Source organism: Enoplosus armatus, chromosome 15 (genome assembly GCF_043641665.1).
Source record: "Enoplosus armatus isolate fEnoArm2 chromosome 15, fEnoArm2.hap1, whole genome shotgun sequence".
NCBI classification, from domain to species: Eukaryota; Metazoa; Chordata; class Actinopteri; order Centrarchiformes; family Enoplosidae; genus Enoplosus; species Enoplosus armatus.
In genome coordinates, this window is record NC_092194.1 from 18,442,293 (window position 1) to 18,461,271 (window position 18,979).

Genomic DNA, 18,979 nt, shown 5'->3' on the forward strand with positions numbered 1-18,979 from the left:
ATCAAATAGCTAAATTACTTTACACCATTGTACCAGACTAATGTTTTTTTTTTATGAATAAATCCTTGATGTGTTTGTATGAAGAAGAGGTTGTTTTCTTCCACTAGAAGTCTAGTTAATCCAGTTTTCACTTCACCCCCATAAAAACAGACAAGCTCATACATGTTGTTGCTCTCCAACCACATGACTGTTTACAGTATCGCCCCGCCCCCCGAGCCCTCTGATTGGCTGCTGCGGGAGAATTCCCAGCAACTGTTTTTTCCCGACGTCACATATAAATATCCCATTGACACCCGCTGAGGATGTTCATGTAGTTATTTCACTGCCGTCTCCTTCGTACACCGCAGCAAAGAAAAGGTAATAAGCATGTCTTTGTCTGTTTTTAATTCCGCTGAGGTTTAACTTTTTTTAAATAGCTTTGTCGCATTCTCAGCTTTTTAAAAAGTCACGTCGTTAGCTTGTTGTGCTACCGGCTAGCTAGCTAGGCTCCGAGAAAGCATATCATGATCATGTGACATCCAGGCAGTCAGGTGTTGTTTGTGTTGTTTTGTGTGTAGCTGCCGTTGTTTGTTGCCACCTCACAGTCCAACCAAAAATAGCAACTGTACTCTGAAAATTTGATAAGAAGAGCTTTTAACTGTCTCTGTCATCCACACAGGACTCCCACAGAAGGCGAGGACATGCTTAAGTTAGTCTTCCTCGTCCTGCTCGTCCCGAGTCTCGGGCTGGTGAATGCATTTCCGTCCCAGCAGCCAGACAGTGGGAAAAACTGGGTGGTTATCGTGGCTGGCTCCAATGGCTGGTACAACTACAGGCACCAGGTGAGAGGTCTAAAACAGGGAGGCTGCACGAAACTGTTGCCACAATGTCACCTTATCAAGTGCAAACCGTGCATGACTCCACTGTTTTCTTTTGTAATCCGCATTGGTTTTTGATAAGAAATCAACTTCATACTCAGTTAAACCACTTCCCCTTTCACAATGCATGCTGCCCCAGAGTTTTCCAGGCCTTTTAAAAGGTAAAGTGGGTCCAGTAAAGTAAAGCCTGATTGTGATAATACGCAGCTGACCTCTACTTAATGGTCTTTCTGTCTCTCTCAGGCTGATGCTTGCCATGCCTACCAGATTGTCCACAAGAATGGCATCCCAGATGAGCAGATTGTGGTCATGATGTACGATGACTTGGCACAGAATGAGGAGTGAGTTGACATTTTTGCTTCTCTGCGGCGTTTCTTTGTGATACAAAGACTTCTTCTTTCCCCTGAAGTGTCCAGAAACCCCACTGAAGTTAATTTCTGTTAGTTGTTCATCCTTCCCCGTTTACGAGTTGGTAGAATATGCAAATGAATGTCAGCAGAATGTCATAGCACAGACCAATGTTAGTTTTATAGATCTTTAATAAAAGCTGTGTTGTGTGTTTATGATAAAAAATGCAATTACAGTATTTTAATCACTAACGTTGCTCGTTATTAACATGCTATATTTATGTTTAAGCATTCTACACTGCCTTAAATAGTGAAATAGTTGAAAGTATGTCAGCTACTTATATTTCACATAATGTCCGCTTATCTATAAGTAGAGCTGAATCGATTAGTCGTTTCATCAATTAGCTGATCAACAGGAAATTAATAACTATTTTGATAATTGTTGAAGGCATTTTTTGGCATTTGATGGTTGCAGCTAGAGATGTCCCCATCCAAGTTCTTTTAATATTGGGCAGATGCTGAGTCTGACCCGATACTTAGATTTACTTAAATGTTGATTAAATATGTATCTGACACCCTGAAATAACAGCTGTAGCCAACTAAATCTGACGCACCATATTTTTCATGAGCTAAATGATCCAAATATTGGAGGTCCAGGTTCAAAACTATTAAATTTATAAGCCTAAATTATTGATATTATCAGTGAAAGTTTAACTGGTGGTGTGCAACTCCTGAAAATGACGTGAGGGGATCTGCTAGAGAGAAGACGTCTCACTCTGTTGGAGTTGTTTGAACTACAGAAACACTCTTGCTTGATGATACAGCAGTGTAAAGAGCGGAGGTTCATCCCACCTTGGGCTACAGGAAACTGTGGTAGACATTTTTCTCTATTTTCATTGACCAAACGATTAATCGAGAAATATATCAGCAGATTAATTGATAATGAAAATAATAATTTGCAGCCCTATCTGTAAGCCACAGGATAATGGCACATCCGTGTTGGTATGTCTCATGTCGCTGTGGTATTTCAGCCTTGTGTCGTTCATTGTCAGAGCAGCAGCCGTACTCGGAGCAGACGGCACATTATCAGGCTGAGTTAAAGAGACTCAATGAGAGGAGTCACAAGGAACTCATTTTAGTGCTCGTTCAGGACTCTGACTTGGAGTTAAATTACTGGCATGGTGACTGTGTAGAAGAGCAGTAGTGAAAATCCTTTTCGGTGGGAATTAGGATCACTGTTATACACTGTGACATGCAGCAAGGACACAGCAGTAAAGATTGTGTTGACTTTGGCATTAACTGGTCAGTTAGTGGCCCAGTTGGACCAATTAATTCACTCTCAGTCATTTACCTTTTATATTTCACTTCACTACTGTATGTTATGAACCTTTCTTGTATTATTAAAAACCTGCTCGAGTGTATGAAAAGGTTCATTGTATGCTTAGACCGACCAGGCTTATGTAGAATTCAGAGAACAGTGTAAGTGCTGCATGCCAACTATCTCCAAATACTAGAGCTGCAACTATCAATCATTTTCATCATCTATCAATCTGTTCATTAGTTTTTCAATTACTCAGCAGTGGGAAATGCCCATGAGAGGTTCTCAGAGCCCAAGATGACATTTTCAAATGTCTTGTTTTGACAGACCAACAGTCCAAAACCCAAAGATATTCACTTTACAATGATATAAAACACAGACAAGCAGCAAATCTTCATATTGGAGAAGCTGGAACCAGTGTGTGTTTGTTTGGGTTTTTTTCTTGATAAATCACTTGACTAAACGATTATCAGGTTATTTATTTATTAATTTTCTGTCCATCGAATATTAATCGAGGACTCGTTCTGGCACTATAGTGAATATTAGCTTTCAGTACTGCCTAGCTTTGTGATATGTAAGTACCATATATACTGTATATTTCTTATCATCTTATCTTTTTAGATGGGAATCTGTATGTACAGAGAAGATGCAGATAATAGATTATTTCCACTGCAGGTTAATTTAATAGTTATAACCAATAATAAGCTGAGGAATATGGCTGTTATAAACTGTCTACACACTTAAGTGTCTGCTGATGTGTCCATGTATCAAAATACCTCGACATAATGTTGGTCAAGATTCAGAGAGAAGTTATGTAACATCGATTTTGTGGCTGAGGTGATTGTCAACATGTATTGGTTTTGTGGTTAATAAGTAACTTGTATTTTAAACACAGCAGGCAAGTGTGCAGCTTACATGAATTCCCATACAGACAAATCAATGGGCACTAGTAGCAAAAGCTTTTTCAAGTTTTTACTCGAATGTTTGTCATTGATTTAATGCAAAACGATGGAAGTGATGATCATGAATTTATTATTTTCTCCATAAATCATTTAGTTTACAAAATGTCAAAGAATAGTGAAAAATGTCTGTTCCTAAAGCCTGAGGTGACGTCTGTAGATGTCTCGTCACGTTCAGTTTACAATCACAAGACAAAAGTTTCAGCTCTACTTGAATTACTGTAACAGTGCAGTTTCTCACAGACAAGAGTCCTTTTTGATTTGACGCAAAATAATGTCACAGAAAGTGATTCTGCAGTGAAAGGGGAAAAACCTGACGTGCTGGCACCTGATCGGTGAATCATTCATCTGTTGCCCTGTCAACTTGCCGATGTGTTTTGTCAGCCATTCGCACTTCCCCCTACAAATCTGAATCATGTTTTTGTTTCCAGGAACCCCACCCCTGGGATATTGATCAACAGGCCGAATGGCACAGATGTGTACAAGGGAGTTCCTAAAGACTACACCGGGGACGTGAGTGCCTCAGCGCAAATATTTGTACAAGAGTGCAAATCATAGCTCTTGACTAAATGTTTTGCAGCGCTTTTGACATTCACACAGAAACTTTGATGTTTAATGTAAACTTTTATATTTTTGACTGGGTGTTTTCCTGCAGGATGTGACCCCAGAAAACTTTCTGGCAGTGCTGAAGGGTGACTCCTCAAAAGTCAAAGGTGGATCTGGAAAAGTGTTGAAGAGGCAAGTGATGAAATAAAACAAGAGGTGGAGTAGTGAATCTCTTGAAGAGATGACACCAGACACCAGAGCAGCATTAAGATTTTTTTTTTTTATAGTTTGCTCTCTTTGTTCTGGCAGCGGACCCAAAGATCACGTGTTTGTGTACTTCACTGACCACGGGGCGCCTGGTATTCTGGCATTTCCTAATGATGATGTAAGCACTTTTCTACTTCCTGCTCTTGTTCACTCCTGAGTTTACTGCCACAAAAACATAAGCTAGTTCTTAACAATGTTCTTACCAGGTTTATGTTGTTCAACTTGTTTTGTCAGATAATTTCTCTCTCAAGATCAGGTGTTTCTTTTCCTTTATATATTTTAATACCTTACCATATGGAGACATGCATTTAACATCTGATCATGAAGGACATGAAGTTTTGTACAAACATTCATGTGCCCCTCAGGATGAATTATCAGCCACAGCTGCACTTTGTGTTAAGTGCTAATTAGCAAATGTAAGCATGCTAACACGCTAAACTCAGATGGTGAACAGGATGCGTGTTAGCATTTAGCTCAAAGCACCTTTGTGCCTAAGTACAGTCTCGCATCGTTGCTAGAAGATGCTTATGATTGAAAGAACAAGTCAACTAAAAGACTACAAATCTGACCAGACATTTAATGCCAGTTTTCAGTACTTGACTTCAAATGTGGTCAGTTTGTTAGCCATAACATAACTGTAAAATGATTAACTATTATAATGTTGTGCAAAGAAAGAACTACTACTGTTACATTCAAAGTAATTTTTCTCCTCTCTTTCTTTCTCTGCAGCTCAATGTCGAAGACCTCCAAGACACTATTAAATACATGCACGAAAATAAGAAATACCAAAGGGTACATGCTGTTTTTTTTGGTTTTTTAATATCTATATGTGTATATATGCCCTACAGTATGTAGGTCAGTGATAAAATCCAATCAGGTGATGATGTAGCTGTGCTGAATGAACCACAAAATCATAAAACTTGTTTTTGTCTCCTTTTTCTTTTTCGTCCTTCCTCCCACACACACGTCCACAGATGGTGTTCTACATTGAGGCATGCGAGTCCGGGTCAATGATGAACCACCTGCCTGCTGACATTGACGGTGAGTTGAACTTTACCTCGTCAGAATCACTTTCCAGAAAAACCAAGACGATAATGAAGCTGCAAACGATCAATAAAGACCGGCAATTGATGAACTACTTAAAAACCCTCGAAAACATGAATTGAACAACATAAACACCTAAAAAGTAGACGAGAGGTCAGCACTGCAGTTTGTGGACTTTTCGACTCTTAGTCTTTGTTGTGTCTAGTCAAACACTGAGGTCAGCATTATGACTTGTGGTCATTTATGAGCCGAGTCACTCTGTCATGTGCTCGGCCTCATGATAAACCAGACATGAATCAAGGTTCTGGTTTTATTGTGTTCAGTTTTTACACTCGTCCATCTGCGGGCTAAATGACTGAGACATCTAAAGTCCAAATGTAAAGCATCTGTTTACTTACAAACGTATTCACTCTGTAACTTGCATTTACCTGTGAGTGAGTTCACAAACTGTCCTTTAGAGCTTCATGTCTTTGAAATGTTTCTAAGGCTGTCAAGCAGACGTGTTTAGGTTTGCCTGCTTTTCTACCAAACTATTACAATCAATCAAGTTTATTTGTCACATGTAATCATAAAAGGTACAATCACAGTGAAATTAAACATGTCTGTGTTTTTCAGTGTATGCCACCACTGCAGCCAACTCTCACGAGTCCTCTTACGCCTGCTACTATGACGAGAAGAGGGACACGTACCTGGGAGACTGGTACAGCGTGAACTGGATGGAGGACTCCGACATGGTGGGTGATGTTTCCCCCGGTGTATTTGAATCACAGCGCTCACAGTATTTTGTCATACAGAAGTTTTCGATCTTGTTAAAATTCTGAAAATTGAAATGAAAATTCTTGTCATGTGTTTCGCCACTTGTCTGCTTTCAGTGTTACCTGGCAGAAGAAGAAAGTGCTCTGTTTGCATAAGCAGCAACTTGTACAGCTTCGTAAAGTAAACAGTGAGGCTGATATCAGAGATAAGATTACACTCAGTTATGCTGGATTACATTATTAATGCATGCCTTGTTTCCTGTGAATGCCACATAGAAATGGCGAGCTATGCCACTATCAGTGCTGAAAAAAGCTGAGACTTCACTTGCTTTAATCGTTGACAGAACATCTGTTACCAAATGTTAGTTCAACTACTTTCAGTGCTCACATACAAACTGACTTCCGCCAGGACTCGAACATAGTTAAACTGTTATTGCTGAAGGCATTTGAACATTTTGTTCTGACTTCAACTGAACACCTCAGTTGACACTTCAAACTCTTTGAGTGCCTCAACTTCAACTCACTCTTCAACTGCTTTTCCACTGCATGCAAAGATATAACATTTTAGACACTTAAAATGAGAGTTTGCATGTGCAATTGTTAGCATAAGTAAGCAATTTCAGTGAGCTAGCTTTTTAAAAAAAATATTTAGCCTTTTCCAGTTATCTGTATTTTGATATTTTAATGATGATTTAATGCTAATTTTACCCCTCTGTTGCCGACTGATATTGAATAATATTATTATATTACAGTAGCATAGCAGCTCAGACTATATGAAGTCCATTAAAGGTTTATTTTCTGTTCCAAACACCTGGTGTCAAAAAGGCAGGAACAGGAAGTGGTGAACGTTTCCAACAGCAGCAACAGTGGTTTGTTTTTAACCAGCAGAATAAGAACTGGGTAGTTTGCATAAGCTGTGATGGCACCTGTGGGTCTGCAATATATATATATATAAGCATCCCAAAACAGAAACTTGAATTGCACACTGTTTCATTTCTGAAAACCCACCCAATTATTTTGTGAAAGTCCTGTTTGTGATGTTTTTATTTTGTTTTTTTGTTTTGTTTTTTTCGTCTCACATCGTGCTTCCAGGAGGACCTGACAAAAGAAACTTTGCTAAGGCAGTTCAAGATTGTAAAGAGCCACACAAACACCAGCCACGTCCAGCAGTTCGGAAACAAGGTGAGAGAATGAAACAATGCTAACAAGGCTTAACTGCCAACTATAAGCTAAATACTGTTGCTGTTGCGAGGGGAACGGTATTGGAGAAAAAAATGTTTGTTTCCTGCCCTTACTTTGATTCTTGATCTTGAGTTTCTTACTTTTCTATTCAGACTATGGCCCACATGAAGGTTGTAGCGTTTCAGGGTAACCCCAAGGCAAGCGGCCAACCCGCTCCTCCAATGACCCTGCAGCCAATTACAAATCCAGATCTGACCCCCAGCCCCGACGTTCCTCTGGCCATCCTCAAGAGGAAGATGATGTCCTCCAATGACATCAGAGTTGCAAGGGGGCTGCTGATGGAGATCAACACCCACCTCAAGGTAAAGATTCACAAAGCTCTCTGGTGTTCTGGCTGTTGCAGGATGTTGCATGTTTCAGACTTTTCAAGCATGCCATGCAAATCAGATTTATAGGGAAGATTTAACTGCACAAATTGAGAATTTACCATGACAGTTCTCATGTTTCAGATTTCAATGTGTGAACTTGTGTGTGTATGTTCAGATCAGGGAGGTGATGGCTGACACTATGCGTCAAGTGGTTGAGAGGGTGACCGGCAGCAAGCTCAAGGCCGAGGAGGTCCTCAACGACAGAGCCGAACTCTCCCAGCATCAGTGCTACAAGGCTGCAGTCAACCACTACAAACATAACTGCTTCAACTGGCACAAAACTGAGGTAGAAGAATCCTTTCTGCACATATAAACCAGACTGGGGGTCACCCTGTCCAGATTTAGAAAGTGCTGATATTTTATTTTTTTTACGTAATGGTTGATTAGTCACAGTTTTGGCATCTGTACCCAATCGTCGAAACTTACTCACATGCCAGGAGTCTGGTTCTGCTTCAGAAGAGGAAACGGCAGATCTGTTTCACACGCTGTTCATCAGTAGACCTCCTGTCATTCAGCTGACTCTGCAGCAAGTGCACAATCAGCCTGAATTTGTGCATCTTGACTCAATGAAAACCATATTCTCGAGCGTTATGTTATGACCTCACGCAAGAACATTTTTTAATCTTATTCTAAACTCTTTTCTGTGAATGTCACCAAACTCTCTTAACTGCACAAACTTAAAGAAATAAGATATATTCACGATGAGGAAATGGCCTGAGAGTAACTCTGCAGTGCTGACTAACAGGAAGTTATATTTAAAAGTACTGGGTTTTTTTTTATCCTACCTGTCGAGCTGATACTTACTGGTAATACTGGTGAATAAGAAATTGTATAACTTGATTACATTGTTTTCCTGGGTACTTTCATGCAGCTGCTTGGGTTTATTCAGAAACTTTTCCCCTTTTTCTCTGGAACTGTTTGACATTTCGAGCGCCACAAATACAACAGAGGGAAACTTTGGTCAGTAACATTTTAGTATCACAGACTGTGGGGACATTTCTGACAAATCATCATCATCATCATCATCATCATCGTCATGTCCTCTTGTGTTTCAGTATGAATACGCTCTGAGACATCTGTACGCTCTGGTGAACCTGTGTGAGAGAGGATACCCTGCAGACAGGTAGGGTCTACTTCCCCCTTAACAAACCACTTTATTTCCAACCTATCTATTTCTGTTATGTGTGTCTCTACTATATATGTAGATTTCAGTTTGTCATGATAAAACTACATAACATTTTAAGTTGAGGCCATGAAATATTGAATAATGTCCTTTTTATAAGGTGAGTCTGGTGGCATTTTTCTTAATGAGACCGAAACCAACAATGTTTGGATCCCACTAACAAGTATTCTCTTTGTATCTAAAGCCTCATATAGTTTGTTCCTCTGGGCCACAGAGCTCCATTGTTGTCCAAACACTATTTAAAAACTGGGTGACATCTTCCTTTTATTACAACAAATACTGTAGTTTATTTGTTTCCATCCCACGTAGACCGCCCTGCTGCCAGAAATACTCTCTAGCACGTATTAATCCACAGCTGGAAATAGTCCCCTACAAATGCGCTGTACTCCTTTTTTGAGAAACATTTGTGAAAAACAGACCCCAGCTGTTTCAGGAAATGACTGAGCCTTTTTATGAAATGAAAGTATATGTTTGTGACCTGTTTTTAAACATTTATATCTCTAGAAATTAGATTTTTCACTGACTGGAATTTTATACACTAGGACAGTAGTTGCAGCCCTGTATCAGTCTAGTTTTTGGCCAAATTATCAGACAGTTTAACCCCAGTTCAACTAATAGAAAGTTCAAAGGCACTGTCCCCTCATATATCTGTTATTTGATTATGATTTGATACTGAAACCAATTGTATGTTGTTGTTTTGCTCTGCAGCATCCAGCTTGCCATGGACTCCGTGTGTCACTTCAGCCAGTAAAAAGGTTTCTGCAAATCCATGAAAGCCTCGCATCAAACTGCTTCATCCGTGTGGGAAGCCCTGTGAAGATGGAGTTTCTCTTTGCACTGCTTAGAAATCAATCTGACGTGGAGTAGACGTTATCGTTTTATCAACACACTAACACATTATTATTATTTTTTTTTTTTTACTTGTGATGTGTTTTTGATTTTACTGAGAATTTTTAAACTTGTTTTATGATGAGTTGCACTATCACTGTGAAGGGTTCGTGGATGATATTTTACTGCTTCTGGATATTTTTAGGACATAAGATAGACAATTATAACGTGGAATTTGTGTACATTTGTTTTGCTCTCGGCTTTATTTGTGGTATGGAATGCCTTGGCATGAATGACTGTTTGATTGACATGTAAAGGACATACCACGAAACATTGAATGTTTGTTGAACCTCAAGAGACTTTGTTGTAACACAGGGATCTTGAAATAAATCTGAAAAACCAAAACAGCTAAAATGACCCATATCTCCAAATGTTTTTACCCTCTGTGAATAGTCAGCATGTTTTTATTATTCCTTAATATCAAAATTACACATTTTAGGAGATAATGCTTCACACATCTTCAGAAGAGGATTTGTCTGGTGTCCAATTAATGCTACCCAAGCTTATTTTCCTGTGATCAAAACCCTTTTAAAGTGTGCACTCCTCTGCCTGACAGACAGTTAGACCCACATACATCCTCTTTTACCGTGAACCACTGTCAGCTCTTTGGGGATCTCAGCCTCCCTGTGAGCTTGTTTTAACACCTGACACATTTTACAGGATATGTCTTTTAAAGCACATTTAGTACCTGATAGAACTGAGAATCACGCATTACAAATGTCCTCCTCTTCCCCTTTATACAGTATGATGCCTTGATTACATCTCAGCTAATTATATGTAATTGTACATAATAAAAAGCAGAAACAATATACACACGGCCGTTTCAAATGACAGACAAGACAAAGAAGACATTTACACTCGTAACTGCATGTATCGATCGATGTGTGCCAATGAGTGATGTAAATGCACAAAGTGATTTTACTTAAATTTTCTTCTAGTGATAAGATGATGAATCACCAATATAAATTTGTAGATTTGTATTGAATTAGTATGAAAAGGGCTTTCAAAGCGTTTGTTTTAAAGGCGTTTAGTTAATTGAATGTTATTAGATTAGCAGGTACTGAATTTCATGGCAATCCATTAAATAGATGTTGAGATATTTCCCTGGATCCAGTCTGTCGATCCACCACTTTGGTCCAGACTGAAATACATCACAACTATTGGATGTATTGCCATGAAATTTTGTGCAGATATTCGTGTCACCCACAAGATTATATTATAATAAAGTATATTTAAAGAAAGAAGTCTTAGTCTTAGAAAATCAACCATTTTACATTTAAATCCGTATGTTAGATATTCCTTTGGCATTAGTTCAATTATCAGTTTATGCCTTCCCACAGTTGTAGGTGGCGTGTTATCAGTCCATCTGAGTAATGTATTTTTCTGGGCAGGAAATGTGAAAAATCCTTCAACAGCCTTCTCTGATGAGAGCCACCTGCAGGTTTCAACTTCCACTTATCTTATGAAGTATCTTAACTTCTAATCTCAAAAATGTAATTTGTCAAATCCTTTCCATTTTTGTATTATTTACGACCAAATACTAATGACATTCCCAGCTGTACTTTGTGATTAGTCCCTGCGAATGAAAACCCACATGAAATAATAATATTTCATGAAAAATGAAAAGACAATGAAATTGCGACATCTAAAGGCGACATTTTGACTTACATCTTAAAATTTAAAGTAGGATGAAGCTGTATTTAATTTGTGTGGAGGTTCTTTTTTGGACTTGATCTTTTATTTAATGACTAGCTGTATTATTTTACCCCTGTATTTATTAGTTGATTTTTAAGTACTCTAACTACTTTAATTGCAATGGGTATTTTTTTTAATGAGTTTTTATTATTAGATATGGATATTCATTATTTGATGTTTGGCTTTTAATTATTTGTTCTGAATATTTATTGTCAAATCTCCCTATACAAACTTTTGCTTACTTCACTTGGATGTTTGAAATTCAGCTGTGCAGAATGATGTAAGTGCAGAGTTTGATACTAGAAGACTGTTTAAAAAACGTTTAACTTTTAAAACAAACATGACTTTCACATTCATAGATTCTGGATTTTTTTAAATGACAAAGAAGTAGGCGTTATTTTAAGAGTTTTACCCAGGTAATTTCACTATTTGTGGAAAAACCATCAGACACACATTCACATTCAAAGCAGGGTAAAACTTTAATTGTTAATGTCATTTGTTATCATGTTTTAATCATTAGATGCAAGTATTCATTGTTAGATATTGACATGAATTTCGCTTCATATACGCGAGTGTATTGTTTGACTGGGAATTTTTATATTTTCAACAGTATTTGGGCTCAACAGCTGACCGGCTGTTATGGTTGAGATGGTCCCCCTAGCAGGATGGTGCTCCACCCCGCAGCTAGCTTTTCTTTAGCATGACTGAAGATAATCTATGAACTTTTAAATAGGCACTGGATAGTTTTCAATTGAATTGTACGTATTAGCTTTACTTGTCAAACAGAGTGGGTAACATGATATTTTAAATCATACATTTTAAATAAAATGTTTTATATACATATTTTAAGCAGGCGAGAAACTCTGCCACCCAATTCCGTGGGGACGCTCCTGGTAGGGAGGCGGCCTCATTTAGTACCTGCCCTCCTCTTAAAACAGGAAGCTAGCCTGACCGCAGCCCGTATCGGTAACATGAAAACACGACGGACCTCAGAAAAGCTTTGAACAGACTACCCGCCGAGCTACATCGACAGGAGGACAGAAAACGGCTGGTTGGATTAAAATCTACCTGTAACGGCTCTGTTAGTTCCCGGCTGCGCTCACAGCCAAAGCAGCTTCGCTCGCTACGTTAGCCTGTTTGCTAACTTTAACGCAGGTCCGGATCGAGATTTATCCACAGCCGGTGAGGTTGCGCAAGACGGCTAGCAAGTCTGCTCGTTTACAACATCCTTTAACATCTCACCATGGGATCCAGGGCGTCCACGTTACTCCGAGAAGAGGAAATCGAAGAAATTAAGAAGGAGACTGGCTGTAAGTTGAGCTCAGACTAATTCCTGTGATGACGATGAATGCTGTGCTTACACATGGATGTTGTCATTCACCGCAGTTGGTCAGTTACTTGAAGTCTAACGTCTCTTCAGTAAAATCACGTACTAAAAGGAGGAAAATAGCATTTCTTATAGACTTACATTGCTGCCGTGCCTTCTCTCTTGGCTGTATAACTGGGTAATAGTGTAAACATGTAACCTCTGAAGATGACCAGTATTTAGGTGAAAAGTTATTTTGCCTGAAGCACTTTATACCTGTTATCTTCTGGTCATCTGGTAGTAAAACCTTCGCCTCTTTGGTGTCCTCCCCACAGTCTCCCACAGTCAGATCACTCGTCTGTACAGCCGCTTCACCAGCCTGGATAAAGGTGAAAACGGCACCCTCAGGTGAGCTTTAACATCCCTACCATTGTGAAAATAAACATAAGAAACATCAGTTGATAAGTCTGGTTCCTTTACCAGCTATTTGGCAGGTAAACAGCCGAGATTAGCAGGACATTGTCTATTATGGAGGAGGACAGATTTGCTAGTTAAATGACAAGTGATTGAATTTTGGAAAAGCCTGCTTGTGTGAGTAGTGATCCAAAACAGACTTAAAATGTTATGAAGGCATTAAGAATTCATTATCACTAACTGGCAGCTTTGCAGACTGTTATTAAATGAAGATGCCTGCAGGGTACGCTTGTTTTATAGTGGGCGGTGCTTCTTCCTCTCAAGAAAATGTGTTTTTGAAGTCAACAGGTACAGAATACAGACAAATACTAGAAATAAGCAGAAACAAAAAGGCTATTTAATTGAGTGTTTTAATAGACAATAACGCTGCTTTTTAAAGCAAACTTTATTTAATAAATGCACCATTTGAAGAGAAATTCACTAGGGTAGTGACGCTGTATTGTCATTAGATAAAGGCTGTCAGCCACAGCGCAGCAAGACATCACTCACTCTCACATGGGTGTCACTGTGATTGATAGTGAAATCTTTCATGTAGCATCTTATCTGTGCATCGTCGCAGTTTGAGTATTCAGCTGAGGCCTCAGTGTGACTTTTCTGGGGTTTGTGATTAACTTGTAGCTCTAACTGTAGTCGGGACAGAACAAGCAATAGGTGAAGAAGCAGGTAATCATTAAGGCTGCTGAAACACCCTTTGATTTGGCAATGAGGGTTCATTTGCAGATCAGTCCCTCAAGGGTAACCCCCCCCCCTCCCATCATCTACGGATCTTTTGAAAGATGTTGTGTTTACACATAACAAGTTCTTGGTTCCACTTGTTCTTGCTCCACTGCTTTCAGTCTCAGCACACAGTCAGGCACGTTCTCATTTTTCCCCAAGGTGACTTTCTTATCATTCATTAGTTGCCACAACAGTGAGATTTTACATGTATTATCTCAGCTGACCAACCTCCGGTCCTACTGATGGAACAAGGAACTTTTTCACTGACCGTCAAATACTAGAATTCAATTAATTGATATACTTTCCCAGCCAAAACAGTTTTTCGTTCATTTTGTCCTGTTTTCACATTTGCAGTCAAATCAAGTCTGGTTTGAAAGAATGATGAAGACATGATGGCCACATGAGCTTTGTGCTGTGTCATATATTTTTAAAGTCTTAGATCTGTTGTAAGTTGCTGTGAGGGTTTAAATGAACAACGTCTTTTGATTTCATTTGTTAAAATATGTTGTGTTGGAATTTTATTTTGTCTGCAGCCGAGAAGATTTCCAGAGGATCCCGGAGTTGGCCATCAATCCGCTGGGAGACAGAATCATCAATGCGTTCTTCCCTGAGGGGTGAGTTGTCCCTGTTATGGGTCTGCTGTCTTTTGGAGATCTTGTTTTTTTTCGCAGGAGTGTGCATTATAGATTTGAGTCACAACCACCACAAAGCTGAACGAGGCCATCAGGCTTTTCAGTTGTGGCTGCTTGACTCAGTCTTTTTCTGCCAATTCTGTGTTTCAAAAAAATCAGCTGGGGTTTTTGACCACTGCAGGTTCCTTCTGTATATTTGGCAGTTTGACTGTTTTATCAGTCTGAAAGTTGAAAACCAGATGTTTTCAAACGTATCATTAAAATCCCAAAAAGTCAGATGTGTAGGCGTCTTAATTTTAGCCATGGCTTTTAATGGTTTTAGCTGTGTTCTTGTTGCTCCGGTTTTGTCTCGTTTGCCTCAGAACAACTTGAGAATAGAGGTGGAGAGCTGTAAGATGGTGTTAGGTTACGGCTCATTGTGTTGCTCACACAGCTGGTGAGTACTAAGGTAATCTAAGCCGGCACAAAGAATCAGGGCTAGTTTATTTTAGGTCTGTTATCCTGAAAGTTTTCCCTCTGTTTGATGTGCTGTGTAGCTTTATCATTCTCTGTCTCTGGTTTTTAGAGAGGACCAGGTAAACTTCAGGGGCTTCATGCGGACCTTGGCTCACTTCAGACCAATCGAGGACAATGAGAAGAACAAGAACGCAGCTGCCAGCGAGCCGCTCAACAGCAGGACAAACAAGCTGCTCTGTGAGTGTAGAGCTCGGTCACATGGGTGTGTCTGGGTGGAGCTGGTGACCAGTATCACGAACACTCACAGGATTTCATATAGTGAGCTTACTGTGTCTGCCATGACTTATGTATATTTTTATTTTTATTTTTCTAGTTGCTTTCCGTCTGTATGACTTGGACAGAGATGACAAAATCTCTCGGGATGAGCTGCTGCAGGTGAGTGGACTGGTTTGTCTTGTAAATAAGATGCTGAGTCACAGTACAGGTTGTGGAAACAACTGGTTCACGCAATAAGTAAAGCAGCCAGATGGTGAATAATTAAATTCCAAAGTCTTTTCCATTCTTCATGGAAATCCATTGTTATTACATCTGAAAATATTTGCTATCCAGTTCCTGACAAAGGAACAAATGCTATTGTGCAACATCTATGTCAGAATGCTCTGTAGACAGAGGGATTTCCATGTGCTGATAATGATATGATATCGCACCTTAACTACAGGTTGATTTTTCCCAGACAGTCTAATATCCTGAATTATTTGCCATCTCGGTTTCGGTAACATTGTGTGACCTGTAATTGCTATAAGCTCAGGGTTACATGACTCAGACAGATCTCTTGTTTTGCGCAAAACACTTCTGTGTCGCCTTCTTCATGTGATGCACGACTCTAACTCTAAACGTGCGACTCAAAGTAATGTTTGTTTGCCTATTTGTCAGTAAATATGTCTTCACTGTATTTATAATTACGCAATTTCTACAGGCTGCTGCTTACTTGCCATTTTACTGTAATAACTACAAATTATCTTGTGTAGTGCTTAAATATACGCAGCTTTAACATTGTTTTCAAAACATTTCACCGTATTGTTTGGGCAAACATCATGGCTGTTATTTAATCTCCACCAGGAACTGTTTTTTTGCTGGTATTCATTAACCAGGAAGATACTTTTTGTTCTTTCTTCACAGGTCTTACGGATGATGGTTGGTGTAAACATTTCAGACGAACAGCTTGGCAGCATTGCCGATAGGACCATACAGGAGGCCGACACTAACGGAGATAACTCCATTTCCTTCAATGAATTCATCAAGGCAAGTATTTGGGTCAGAGGGCATCTGTCACCTTACACATACAACCTCTATTGATGCTACTGTATTCTTTAAAGGTTTTTAATAAACTAGTAACAACATACCTAATGCTGTTTGAAGGGTGCTTTAAATGAAAGGCTCTGACCATGTACCATTACCATGAGCACATGCTGTACATTTTTAGCATTAGAGGCCCCAGTAGGACACAAACTAGAGCCTATGAGTGGCCGCAGAAAGGAAAAAATTATATTCCAAGGACACACTGAACACAGTACAGGATAGTTTTGCATAGAACTTGTATCCTTGTTTAGTTACTATGAGAGCATTCGGTCCGCTTTCCTCATTTGTGTGAACAACTGCTAACAAGTTAAAATGTTTCAAATTGATTTAAATATTGATTCAACATCCCAAAGTGCAGATTATATGTTTTGTGTGTTTGAGTTAATACTTAGCCAAAAACAATGCATTTTGCTACCAGCCAGTGTCGAGCTCTGTACAAGCCTTGCAGTGAAATGCTGTGTCTATTACACATTAAAGGACCACAACATAGAAACAGTTGTTTTTAGTATCTAAACTTGTTCTTGTTGTTTTGATTGTTTCCTCAGGTGTTGGAGAAGGTGGACGTGGAACAGAAAATGAGCATCCGGTTCCTGCACTAAGTTGCTTTTTTAAAGAATTTGAGTAGAGCTTCAACATGCCAGTTGATGTCAGAACACAACCTCATCCAGCTTCTCAGCAGGCTGCTGTGGCCCTCACTACGAGTACACGCTGTCAGACCAAGCATTAGGTAGATACTGTCATAGATCTTGAGTTTCTGCCTTTGCACTGCTCTGTAAACTAAGGGAAACGTCACGTGCCTTGGGTTGTTTTATGCAATGTCACTATGTATTATTTTCTCAGTAATGGAACATTATTTATTAGAAATGGTTTAGAGGGTCACAGTCGGTACCACTGCTGTTCCACTTTTCACATGAAATATAATTTTATAGCACGATACAATAAAGCTTTTTGCTATTGCAGTGAGTAAGTTTATTCTACTCATGCTGTTCCATGGATATTTAGCACCGGCTGTCTTTGTCCGTATAAATATGCAATGGCTCAAAGTGAAACTTGTACGCTGTGTGATTCCACTTCAAAACAGATCGTGTTTTTAATGCTAACAGGACCTTGTGACTCCTTTTCTTTGACTTGTGGCAGAGCAACTCAGAGCAGCCAGCCAGGCAAGTTTGTCCCTTGAAGCAAAGCAGGACCTGCTCTGCAGATTTTTGTGTTTTACTCACTGAAGTGCCATGACTTTGGTTCCCCTTTGTAAGTTATTATTTGAACAGTAAACAGGAACCTATGGCCATGTTTGTTTTTTCATATGGGTTAACCTAGCTACTGCCAATAGATTGTAATTACCTGTTTCAATTGCTGGACAAACGAAAGCGAGTTTGACCTTCTTTCAACGCCGGTAACCACCCGGGGCCTGTAGAAGCCACTGTTGAGCCAACACGTGTATAATGTGATATTTAAAGAACTGCTTACTCATTTACAACTAAAAACTGTGGTGGTAAGAATGAGGATTTCACACAAAATACAGCTATTTCTTAGTTTTTACCTCTGCTTTTAATAAAGCCCTGGCAAACCGCGTCAGGCCCTGTGGTGGAAACTGGGCAGTGGACCAGTTAGTTTGTAGACTTAAAACAGGTAAACCCATGATATCATCCAATGCTTCTATTTATATGATCAGTCTCCCTGTGGCTAACAAAATTGTGTTTGTTGATTTATGCACTTATCAACATTTGTTTTGCAATTTGTTTCCCCATTGACTATTTCCAGATGCTAAAGAGAATCAAATGCATTAAAAATATATATTTTCTGTGCAGACTAGTGTACATGAATTGGAGTGCAAATGTCCATTTAATCTTTAATGTGAATTTGTTAAATCATTATAACAACACCCTCCAGCCGCTGGTTGCAGGAAATACAACCATTTTATTAATCATTATGTGATTATCAACCGGATATGATTCACATGTTATGTGTTGTTGGTCTCGGTATTATCAAAGTGATTCATGAATTTGATTTGAATAAAATAAGTGCCATGCTTGCTTCGTGTCATTCATTGGTAAAGTATCTGTGGTTTTTGAAGTCCTGCTTTATTTTAGTCCTAAACATAACAAATTCAAACTGATGCCAAAACTAACATACTAACACAATAACATTTAACTAGGCCCCCACATTTATGCTTTCCTGTGAGATTGTATACTTCAAGCTGAAGCCACCAATTCTCTGGTGAACTTATTACTCTGTAATAGGCTGCTGTTACTAGCTTTAACTTTGCTGAACTTTATTTTGCATGAAAAGACATTTTATAAAATATGACTGAATTAGAAAAGGGTTTCAACAGTTATCTCCATTATTGATTGGATTGTTAAAAATGATTGTATAACCGGTTAGTCAGTAAACATTAGAAAAGGAAAGCAAATATTCAAATCTGAGAAGTGGCAAACAGTTCTGCTTTAAAAATGATAAAAGATTAAATGATTTATAAAAAAAAAATTGATTCATTTTCTGTTGATCAACTACTCAATTAATCGACATTTTTTTTCAGCGCTAACTAAATCACAGCAGTTAGCTATGC

At 39.0% G+C, this 18,979-nt stretch overlaps 2 protein-coding genes across 2 annotated transcripts; both read left to right on the forward strand.

Moving 5' to 3' along the window:
* Positions 1 to 268: 268 nt before the first annotated feature.
* On the forward strand, positions 269 to 10,128 carry lgmn (legumain). The gene is made up of 14 exons (XM_070919926.1): positions 269 to 357; positions 659 to 821; positions 1,101 to 1,198; positions 3,913 to 3,994; positions 4,137 to 4,219; positions 4,337 to 4,412; positions 5,024 to 5,086; positions 5,269 to 5,335; positions 5,954 to 6,072; positions 7,186 to 7,275; positions 7,428 to 7,637; positions 7,819 to 7,989; positions 8,759 to 8,826; positions 9,595 to 10,128. The coding sequence occupies exons 2-14, from the start codon at positions 681 to 683 to the stop codon at positions 9,635 to 9,637; spliced, it is 1,311 nt and encodes a 436-aa protein (XP_070776027.1). The 5' UTR covers positions 269 to 357; positions 659 to 680; the 3' UTR covers positions 9,638 to 10,128.
* Positions 10,129 to 12,421: 2,293 nt separating this feature from the next.
* Positions 12,422 to 18,445, forward strand: chp1 (calcineurin-like EF-hand protein 1). The gene is made up of 7 exons (XM_070919928.1): positions 12,422 to 12,779; positions 13,111 to 13,183; positions 14,500 to 14,580; positions 15,164 to 15,291; positions 15,428 to 15,489; positions 16,234 to 16,356; positions 16,959 to 18,445. The coding sequence occupies exons 1-7, from the start codon at positions 12,713 to 12,715 to the stop codon at positions 17,010 to 17,012; spliced, it is 588 nt and encodes a 195-aa protein (XP_070776029.1). The 5' UTR covers positions 12,422 to 12,712; the 3' UTR covers positions 17,013 to 18,445.
* The last annotated feature ends 534 nt before the right edge of the window (positions 18,446 to 18,979 follow it).

Coding starts and splice junctions, on each gene's coding strand:
- lgmn (XM_070919926.1), top strand. CDS start 681: ATGCTTAAGTTAGTCTTCCTCGTCCTGCTCGTCCCGAGTCTCGGGCTG. Junction 5,087..5,268: donor AAAATAAGAAATACCAAAGG/GTACATGCTGTT, acceptor ACACGTCCACAG/ATGGTGTTCTACATTGAGGC. Junction 7,276..7,427: donor TCCAGCAGTTCGGAAACAAG/GTGAGAGAATGA, acceptor TTTTCTATTCAG/ACTATGGCCCACATGAAGGT.
- chp1 (XM_070919928.1), top strand. CDS start 12,713: ATGGGATCCAGGGCGTCCACGTTACTCCGAGAAGAGGAAATCGAAGAA. Junction 13,184..14,499: donor GGTGAAAACGGCACCCTCAG/GTGAGCTTTAAC, acceptor TTTTGTCTGCAG/CCGAGAAGATTTCCAGAGGA. Junction 15,490..16,233: donor CTCGGGATGAGCTGCTGCAG/GTGAGTGGACTG, acceptor CTTTCTTCACAG/GTCTTACGGATGATGGTTGG.